This window comes from Capsicum annuum, chromosome 11, assembly GCF_002878395.1.
Source record: "Capsicum annuum cultivar UCD-10X-F1 chromosome 11, UCD10Xv1.1, whole genome shotgun sequence".
NCBI classification, from domain to species: Eukaryota; Viridiplantae; Streptophyta; class Magnoliopsida; order Solanales; family Solanaceae; genus Capsicum; species Capsicum annuum.
Window position 1 is genome coordinate 165,613,467 of NC_061121.1, and position 11,371 is coordinate 165,624,837.

An 11,371-nucleotide genomic window follows, 5' to 3' on the forward strand; every position below is an offset into this window, starting at 1 on the left:
TATATTTTAGAAAGTCTAGTTAATATAATAAAAATAATTAAATAATAAATTGAAAAAATTAGTGAAAAAAACAGTTTTGTCTAAAAAAAAAATCTTTTAATGAAGAGCAAAAAGTTCAAATTATTTTTCTAAGGGTTCACACTTTTAATATATTGTAGATTATAGATATAAATTATAGATGAATCTAACTTCCATACACTGACAGTGTTAAATTTCTTTTATTTAAATTACATGGGAAATAACTGAAAAATCACTTGAAATAAACCACCCAAAAAAAATAATTATAGTGTTATTGGGAGTCGATCAAACATCCTCTGATCTCAAATTCACTAAAAGAATGAAACATAAACAGAAGACTTTACCCAATACTTCAAAAACTGCTATACAAACAAAACATTTCCAGAGAAAAGAAGAAAACTAAAAAGAATTACTATATCACTCCTAATCACTGCAAAACTACTACCATAAATCACTTGTTTTGAACAGAGAACTCCTATTCAAACCCTCATCACTCAGCTCTGCTACTATAGATATTTTTCAAGCCCCTAACTCAACATTCTGATGCTTAATGATGTACAACAAACCAATATTTGGAACTCCTATAACTATAGACAAACAGTGCAGTTTCAGCAGCGACAACTTTTGATGATTTTCCACCAACATCCTGTGGAATCCTTACCTTGATGCTAAAAATCAGATCAATAGACAGCGAAATTGACATGTTGCAGCTTCGGAGGTTTTCCAAAGGATTATCGATTGCACGCTTCAACTTTCTAACCGCGAATCATGGTTTCTGGTGGCCCATAATAAGAAAGAGTCCTGGACTTCTCTAAAGCTGTCATATTATACCTGGAGATCCTGTCTTCTAGAATCAGCTTCCTCAGAACACAATTCATCTTCTTGTTCATGCTTATGTGATTCCCCGTTTGAATTAAATAGTCGTGTTGATAACGTAGGGGATGAAGGCGTGTAATTACCTGCATTTTTTGTATTAATTTTAAGGCTAGAGAAAGGACCATCAAGTTTTTATAAAAATATTAGGATGATGAAAAGTGCACCTCTGAAAGATGAACTTCTTTCCATGTCTTTGGTAACGTGCAACAAGATGGTTCCAGAGAGCACAACGATGAAACCACATATTTCTGATATAATGCTCCCAACGTTCTGGCCATCCCAGTCCTACATAATGCAGTATAAATAGATCGATAAGCATGGCTTCAAGTTTTGGACAAATAATCGTGGTTTTCTGTCAACATAATTTAGTTTTTGTTAGTATTTCCAAGTCAAGCAAATGTGTGAATGTCCATGGCATTCTAAGGTGTAAAGTTTGGGATAAGTTCCCAAGTAGCGGATTAACTTTATTTGTACTCATCATTTTCCGGAAACAAGCTCAAAATGAAGCAACAAGAAGAAAAAAGGTAGATACTTTACCTTAAACATGATGACACTGGCAACGATTGTTAGTGTTGTGAACATAACATAGTATATGGGAGAGACAACAGCAGTATTGAAGGTATCAAGGGCCTGAAACATGAAAGCAAAAGCAAAAAAAAAAAGGCATAATCGATCTGCTCTATACATCAGTTCACCCCTAGAAACCAGGACTCAGGATTAATAAAAGGACGATGCTATCACACCATTTAAAATTGATATCCTAAAGGAAAGAAATTCAAGAATAACTAATACATTTTCCAGAAAAGGTTGCAAAAACTACCAAAACAAGCGCAAAGCTTTCTTGGAACTCAACAAGATTAAGCTGCAATTATACCCTACAAATTAGGAGGATGCTGAACGAAACATGATCTAGCAACTGCAGTATGTCTGAAAGGTGAAGCAGCTTCTCAAGATTGACTAAGAAAGAAAACCTATAATATGACTTCTGGTGTAAGAATTAAGAAAAGCGTTCATAAAATCAATAGCATCAAGAAGCTAATTTGAAACTGTTCATTCTGTCAAAAGAAGGAAAAAGAAAAATATACAATCTGACCTGCTAAACTTGCAAAAATTATTGGAATACCAATATTATTTACAATCCTAGACATATAGGAAATCTAAAATATTCCAGTCAGCAGTATGATTATGCTCAAACTTGTAATCTTTTTCTGATTCTAAAGTATTCCAGTCAGCAGTATGATTCTGAAGTTAACATTTCAGATGCTCATCTTGTTGACAATGATGGTATCTGGAAGAAAGGAAGAAGAAAAAGCTCAAACTTCTAATCTGATCATAACAATAGTAGCATTACTTTTTTTGATTGGTAAAGGGTATTGTATTAAAAACGACAAACTGCTGGAAAGTATTTACGGAGGACAGTCTCATTACAAGTTGTGTAATGAACTCAAAAAGTCAACCATGGCTTCTGTATCATTATCATTAGCTATTACAGTGTGGCCCCAAATGAACAGCAAGGAAATGCATCTGTGCTTTAAGCTAATAATTGATTCCTTTTTGCTTTTAAAGTGAGTTCCGTGTTCTTAGTTTGCCTTTTCTCAGTCCTTTCATATGCAAGCATTGCAGTAGCTCAACTGTCATCATAGGCATCATCCAATTGAACCCCACGATATTGAAGAGAAAATACCAAATTTGTGAGGTGTAGGGGCAATGTAAGAAAAGGTGATTGACACTCTCTCTTTCCTTCTCACACTATGGATATCTACTGCAGATTGTAATCCTTCTTTTCTGAAGATTATCTTGAGTTAAACATGCCCCGTGATCCACCAGCCACAAAAAACAATCGACCTTTAAAGGTGTCTTATTTCTCCAGATGATTCTCCAAGGCCACTTGGAAAAGCTGCTAGATGAATTCCTCAATATTTGGTAATAGCTTCTCACCTTGAATTTCCCCTTTGCATCTCTCCATATTAATGTATCAGCTATCGGCTGAATCAGAGTTTGGCTATGTAGCTGAAGCATTACAGAAGAGACGCTATCAAACTCCCAATCATTTGTATTGCGTCTGAAAGTGAAGTTCCAGCTGTGTTCTGACCAATACTCCGAGATAGTGGCATCGTGGTGTTTTGCAATGTTGAATAATACTGGAAATTGCTCTTTTAAATGGAGAGTGCACAAGCCAAATATCCGGTCAGAGCTTTACATTTCCAACTTTAATACCTAAATTTGAATAAAATGAATTCCAATGTACTCTGATGTGGACGCCATGTACCAGAAGAGGATGGTAGTTTGGTAGTCCAGAGATTAAGGAGACCGTATTGCACTAGTAACAGTCCTCCATGAAGCTTCTTCCTCTAGACTAAACCTCCAGAGCTACTTATGCATCAACCTGATGTTATGAAACATCAAATTTTTTACCCCGAGGCTTCTAACTTTCCTGTCTTGGAAGTTGGGTTGATGCCTCCCATTTCACCAGATGAAAAGCTTTATGTTCCTAGTTACCTTGTGGGATTACACTAGGTATGTGGTTGTTGTTACCTTCCCACAAAAAATACATTCAAATTTTATCCAGTCTTTTAGCTACACTGACTGGACCCACGAATCTATTGACCCCCCTCCCCCCCCCTTCCGGCCAAGGAAAGATACTTTTTCCCGCAAGACAATGTTTTCACAGCCTTCTACTATATCTTTCCGTGTTGCCGCAACTTTTGTTTTGGATCCGAGCGGTAGCCCTAGATATTTACCTGGAAAGACTCCAACTTTACAACCCATGATGTATCATGTCTGCAACCTCCTGGATGTAGGGGATTTCATTGACCGCATAAAGAACACTCTTTGCATAGTTTATGTGCAGAATGGACACTACTTCGAAAAGCAAAAGAATCAGTTTTAGATGATAGATTTGCTCCCTTTCTGGTTCACAGAAGATCAAAGAATCATCAGCACTTAGAATATGAGTGATTTCTAGCTCCCCCTGATTTCTTATCCATGGACTGCAACCATTAATCCACCTATGTTGTTCAGCTGTGACAAGCATCCTATTTATGCCTTCCATAACCCAAGTGAATAAGAAGGGAGACAACGAGTCACCCCGTCTTAAGCCTTTTTATGTGGTGAAGAATCCTTTAGGAGAGCCATTTATGATGACGGATAATTTCTCTTTAGATATACAGTAGAATATCCTGTTTTCACCAAACCCATCAGCTTTAGCATGCCTAAGAGGAAATCCCAATGAACATTGTCGAAAACTTTCTCGATGTCTAGCTTACATTAAATTTCCGACTTCCCTTGCTTCACTCTAGAATCTATACATTCATTCGCAATTAATGCGGCATCCACTGTTTGTCTACACCTTACGAACGTCAGTTGGAAAGTCGACACTACTTTATCCATCACAATTCTAAGCCTGTTGGCCAGTATTTTGGAGAACACCTTATAGAAGCTTCCAATTAGGCTTATTGGCCTAAAGTCCTTCAATTTCTTTGCTCCATTTTCCTTGGGAATTAAAGCAATATAGTATGCGTTCAGACTTTTTTCAAATCTCACATGAGAGCAAAAAAAGGTTGACTGCTGCAATGAGATCAGACTTTACAGTGCTTCAACATTTTTTGTCAAATTCCCTAGTGAACCCATCCGGGCCGGACCCTTGTCCCCCTTACAGTATGTGATCGCCCCCAAAATTTCTTCTTCCTCAAAAGGCCTTTGTAACCACTTGGTTCTCTTCTGCTGAAAATGGATGCCATGCTTTCCCGGGCCCAGAAGGTCTCCAGCTCACTGAAGAAGTGTACCGGGACTTGTAAAAACTCCGAATTTCATTGACAATGTCTTTCTCTTCTTCCAACATTCTCTCATTCACTTCTAGCTTGTCGATATGTTGATTCTCTTGTGTGCATTCGCCATTTTGTGGAAGAATTTTGTGTTTTTATCCCCAAGTTCGATTCATAGACATCTTAATTTTTGTCTCCAAGATATCTCGTCAAGTCTTGCTATTTCATCCAGTTCCATTGAGTACCAGCTTTAAGAACCATCTCGCTCTCACTTAGGATCCTATTCTCAGCCTCCCTGTCAAACCATTGCTTTTCTCTTAAAATTTCAGTTTTTCTATGCTCTATTCTTCCGAAAACATTCTGGTTCCACTCCTTCAACTGTGTTTTGAGATGCTGAATTTTTTTTTGCAAAGATTGATCCGGGTTGCCTTGTATGCCACTGGAATTCCACCACTGTTCCACCATGTCCACAAAACCTTCATGTTCAAGCCACGTATTTTTGAACTTGAAGTACAAAGGGTTGCTTGACCACTGTCCTCATTGCAACAAAAGAGGGGAACCTATCAATTCTAGACTACGTGGAGCTATTAGTTCCCCAGGACCAGGTATACTTACCACCATTGAAAGAGGGGGAGGGGGGGCAAACTAGCTCAAGCTCTTCTATGTAATCTGAAAAGTCTTCCACTGCTCTTGAACATCTATTGGAATATTTCCTCTCTTCTGGGAATCTGGTGACATTAAAGTTACCACAGATCATCTTAAGGTTCAGTGGATAAACCCTTGACTGCAGACAGTACCAGCCAAGCGTTGGACCTATTGGTGTCATTTGTTGGGTGCATAAACTCCAGATCGAACTCATTCAAACCAGTCAGCTGATTTTTGAAAAGGATTGAGAAGGAGTGGTGACCCTTTAGAATCTCAGTGCCCAACCATGTTTCTTTGTCCAATGTTATTGTTATACCCCACCTTGTACCTTCTGCCTCAAGAGCCAACTGATCAGCTCTCCAGCCCGGTCCAAACTGACGAGCAAATTGAATTGGGAAGTTCTCTAGCTTGGTTTCTTGGATTAAAGTCAGCCTTCCAGATCCTGAACAATTAATTTATAAATACCTCTTTTCTGGATAATTAAGGCCCCTAACATTCAAGGATAATTTTTTTTAGATTCATCCATACATCATCTTTGGGGCTCTCCTGCCTTTGCTTGTGCCTGCCTCATACTTAAGGAGGCACTCCAATTTTTTAACTTCGCAGTTCTCATTAGACTTCTGTCGGGAGATGGGTGACGAATGGGCGAATGGCGCCTCTGTGATATCTCCGGCATTTCTTAATCTTCAATAGAAATTTAATAATCAAACCCTCTGGTCCTTCCATTCTAACACTAAAATATTTCTCATTTTTAAACATTGTGTTTTCATAGCAACTATGTCCATAATTGATAACTTGCTTTGAGAATTATCCATATCTAAAAATAGATTAACATACACAAAATAAAATATACATATATATATATATATATATATATATCAAATATTTGTATAAAACTAAAGCTAAGGAATATAACAAATTCTCATAGTTATCTCTTGGTATTCAATTTACAAAGAGATCTATTTAATCAAATCAGTCATGTAGGTTATCTTGTGAAATTAATTTTGATTAGATCATTCATATATAGATAAAGGAGACTATTTTTTCTTATTTGATAATCAAATAATATCCATCATAACTAAAACAAACATTAAAATATCACTCAACCAAAAGGGGACCAAAATGGTTTAATTTACTAATGAACTTACGACAATATGACTAATTCAATACTAATTAAAACATTAGTACTCATGTAAACAACTACTTTTACATGATCTTTTGTTTACTAATTACTATCATTAGCAAAAACTATAAACTTGTACATTCTTCCACAGACACAGAACCATCAGCAATCAAGTGATTTATCTTTCCTTCAGGGTGTTCGAAGAAATCTGCTAACATCCAAGCGTGTGATGTCAACATGATTTTCAAAATTAGCTTCCGGATTTTTCTTTTTTAGTGATGCTTGATAAAGTTCAGCCAAGTGTTTGAGAGTACGGCAGTCACGTGCATAGTGTCCTTTTGCACCACATCAGACATGAACATATGCTCTAACTGCTTCACGTTTCTCATCTTTTTCTTATTCCTTTGGACTCTGCCATTTCTTTGGTGAATGATTAACACCACGAATTTGATTTCTTTCTTGACTATAATCACGACCACGACTAGGTCTGCAACCTTTTCCACCTTAGCATGGTAAGCGTACACCTCATTCACTTCAGGAAATGGCGTAGATCCAGTAGGTCGAAGCTCGTGATTTTTCATTAACAAATCTTTATTTTGTTTAACCATAAGAAAATGAGAAATCAATTCAGAATACTTCGTGAAACCTTTCTCTCGATATTGCTGTGCAAGAGCACATTCGAGGCATGAAAGATGGAGAGCGTCTTTTCCATTATATCAACATCATTAATATCCTCTCCACATAGTATCAAACTGAGAAAAAATTCTGGACATGACAGAGTTGTACTGATGAATAGACTTAAAAGTCTTAAAATCTCAGATGCATCCAATCATATCGTGCTTTTGGATGGATGACCATCTTCAAGTGGTCATACCTTTCTTGCAAGCTATTCCAGAAAACAAGTGGATCCTTAACAATAAGATATTCAATTTTCAAAAATTCCTCCATATGATGATGCAAGAATATCATAGTCTTAGCATGATCTTGGTTTGATGTTTTATTTTCATTTTTAAAGGTGTCACCAAGACCCACAACATCCAAATAAATTTCAGCATCCAACACCCATGAAAGGTACTTGCCCGAACTTTGAAGGGCAACGAACTCAAGTTTCAAAAGATTAAACATATTAAAAGGAAAAGAAAATATAGCCTTCAAATTTTGAGATGGTAGAGTTTCGTGCTGATAACATGTTATAAAATAGAAATAAAGTGTTCAACTAAGAGTTATAAAAGATAGTACAACTAGAGAGAATGGAGGCAGTAGTACTTTTCTTTTCACTATTGATATGTTCTTGGTATGTTTACAAATACACTAAAATAGCTATTTATAACTTATAAGCATATGCCTTGGGCCTTACTAATGCTTCAATGAGGTGGCAACCAACTTGGGTACTAATTTGGTCAAGTAACTTTGATGTTCAAGTTCACTTTGACCAAGTAACTTTGATTTTCAATTTGACCAAGTGACTTTGATGTCTCATTAAGTATGGGCAAGATAAATGTTACAACGAGTTCCGGTAGTACTAATTTGATTGAAGGCCTCGGAAGAGCAATCATGATTTTGCCTAAAGGAGCTAAACTCATCATAAGTAATGCTATATTTTCTCTAAGTCTCGAAGAAACTTGATGAGTTTTAAAGATATCCGTGAAAATGGTAATCATATCAAGACAGTGGATGAGTTGTATCTTGAATGTCTTGGTATTACCAAGAATGTCTCTACACAGACATGTCGATAGAAAAATTCCCTGCTTTATCTTTTGACTTGGACAAAGATTAGTGTGATTAAGGCACATTATATAGTAATCGAAAGTTTACTAATTTCAATATTTTTGAACTTTGGCACAATCAATTCGAACATCCGGGATTTATGATGATGAGACAAATTATAAAAATTTCAAATGGACATCCATTAAAGAACTTGAAGGTTCTTTCAAATAATGAATTTTCTTGTACTGCTAACATCAAGGCAAGTCAATTGTGAGGTCATCACCAACTAAGGTTGAGATTGAGTCCCCTGCGTTCTTGGAACATATACAAGGGGATATTTGTGGACTTATTCACCGACCTAGTGGGTCGTTTAGATATTTCATGGTCCAACTAGATGCTTCTTCTAGATGGCCTCATGTGTGTCTATTGTCATCCACAACTTGGTGTTTGCGAGCACAATTTCCTGATAATTAGATCAAGTCCATTCGCCTTGATAATGCTGTAGAGTTTTCAAGCCAAGCATTTAAATTATTGCTTATCAATTGGGATTAAAGTTGAACATCCTGTAGCTCATGTTCACACTCAAAATGGTTTTATTGAGTCAATAATTAAACATCTGTAATTGATAGTAAGACCATTGCTTATGAAAACTAAGTTGTCCACCTTTGTTTGGGGTCATGCATTTCTGTATGCTGCAATACTTGTTCATCTCAGACCGATAAATTATCAAAAAATTTCTCCATTACAATTGATTTTCGGTTAAGAGTCTAATACATCTCATCTGAGAATTTTTGGATAAGCTATGCATGTGCCTATTGCACCAGCACATCGCATAAAGATGGGTGCCAAAAGAAGGTTAGGAATTTATGTTGGGTTTGAATCGCCCTCCATTATTCTCTACTTTGAACCATTAACGAGAGATATGTTCACTGCTCAATTTGCAAATTGTCGATTTGATGAGACACTTTTCCCAAAATTAGGGGAATAAAATAGTGAAATCAATAGAGAAATTTCATGAAAAAATCCATCATGTCTCATCTTGATCCACGTGCTATGTTAGTAAGCAAGAAGTACAAAAGATTATTCATTTGTAAGAAGTTGCAAATCAAATGTCAGACACATTTACAGATTTAAAAAGGATTACTAAATCACATATACCTGCAGAGAATGTCCCAATTCGGATTGAGGTCCATGCAGGACCATCTACTAGTGTCATGGCAAATGAGTCCAAGCACGCCTAAAGTGTGGTAGACCATTGGGTTCTAAGGATCAAATCCTAAAAAAAAAAAAAAATGTTCAAGATGACACTGTGAAAGAATCTTACACGGAAGTTCAAGATTTGAGCAACTTTGATATTCTGAAGGAATCAATGAGCCTGAGACTCAAGAAAATGAGGAACAATCCATAAATTCAAATAATGTTAGAACTAATTTAAATCAATCGAAAATAGTGGTGGATTATGTCTTTGCATATAATATTGGAACAAACATTACGCAAGATAGTGAGGTGAACCTCAATATGTCACGGAATGTTGACAAAGAAATGATTGGCTAAAATGGCAAGAAGCAATTCAATCGGAGTTGAATTCACTTGTCAAGCGTGAGGTTTTCGGACCTATAGTTCAAACACCAAATGGTATTAAACTCATTGGCTAAATGAGTCATTCTGCAAAAAAGAAATGAGAAAAATGAAATACAAAGGTATAAGACATGTCTTGTTGCACAAGAATTTTCACAAAGGCCTGGTGCCGATTATGAAGAGACACACTTACCAGATATGGATGGAATAACATTACGTTATCGCATTAGTTTCACTATCCATGTGAAACTTAAAATGCATTTTATGGATGTGGTTACATCCTATCTTTATGGATCACTTGCTCATGAGATATACATGAAAATTGTCGAATGATATAAAATGCCTGAAGCATATAGTTCAAAGTCTCGGGAATTGTATTCAATTAGATTGCAAAGATTATTATATGGTTCGAAGCAATCTGAACGCGCAAGTGATATAATAGTCTTAGTGAGTATTTATCTAAAGAAGGTTATATAAATACTGCAATTTGCTTTTATAAAGAAAACAACATCAAAGATTGTTGTACTTGCCGTGTACGTTAAAGACATGAACCTGATTAAAACTCCAATAGAGCTTCAGAAGGCATTTAATTGTTTAAAGAAGGAATTTAAGATGAAAGATCTTGAAAGGACAAAATTATGTCTTGGTTTGCAAATTGAACATTTGACAAATGATATATTTGTTTATCAAAATGCCTATACAGAAAAGGTGTTATAAAGATTTTATAAGGATAGATCACATCCATTAAGTAATGGTTGATCGATCACTTGATATGAATAAGAATCCATTCCGACCTCAAGAAAAGGATGAGGAAATTCTTGGTCCTGAAGTACCACATCTTAGTTCAATTGGTGCATTGATGTATTTTGCTAACACTACAAGGCCGGATATAGCCTTTTCAATTAATTTGTTAGCTAGGTATAGTTTTGCTCCTACTAGGAGACATTGGAATCAGATCAAACACATATTGCGATTTCTAAAAGGGACTATCTATATGGCCTTATTTTATTCTAGCAGTTGCAGTCCCAATTTTGTTGGTTATGCTGATGTAGGCCTATCTGACCCATACAAAGCTTGGTCTCAAGCAGGCTATGAGTTCATATACGGGGTATTGTCATATCTTGGAGATCTACAAACCAGTCTATCGTGATCACTTCATCAAATCATGCTGAGATAATTGTTATTCATGAAGCAAGCCGCGAATGTGTGTAGTTGAGGTCCATGATACTTCTCATACGAGAAAATGCGATTTGAAATGTGACAAAGTACCCACAATTTTATATGAAAATAATGCAACATGCATAACACAACTAAAGGGAGGATTCATAAAAGGAAGTAGAACGAAGCACATTTCGCTAAAACTTTTCTACACAGATAAGCTCCAAAAGAATAGTGATATCGACGTGCGATAGATTCGTTCAAGTTACAATATGGTTGATTTATTCATCAAATCTCTCTCAACTTTTGAGAAAATACGCACAAGATTGGGATGCAGAGATTCAAGTCATTGAATTGATATTCTCATTAGGAGGAGTTAATACGCGTTGTATCTTTTTCCTTTATGAGATTTTGTCCCACTAGATTTTCTTTGTAAGGTTTTTAATGAAGCAACAAGCAATGCATATTACGAATAACTATTTATACTTTTATTTCACTAGAA

The 11,371-nt window shown here is 36.0% G+C and overlaps 1 protein-coding gene across 1 annotated transcript; it reads right to left on the bottom strand.

Moving 5' to 3' along the window:
• Nucleotides 1-239: 239 nt before the first annotated feature.
• On the bottom strand, nt 240-10,958 carry LOC107856685 (probable magnesium transporter NIPA1). The gene is made up of 4 exons (XM_047399053.1): nt 9,292-10,958; nt 1,432-1,524; nt 1,059-1,179; nt 240-977 (listed from the first exon to the last, which is right to left on the bottom strand). Exons 1-4 carry the CDS (start codon nt 9,334-9,336, stop codon nt 844-846), a joined length of 393 nt encoding a protein of 130 aa, XP_047255009.1. The 5' UTR covers nt 9,337-10,958; the 3' UTR covers nt 240-843.
• Between the last annotated feature and the right edge of the window lie 413 nt (nt 10,959-11,371).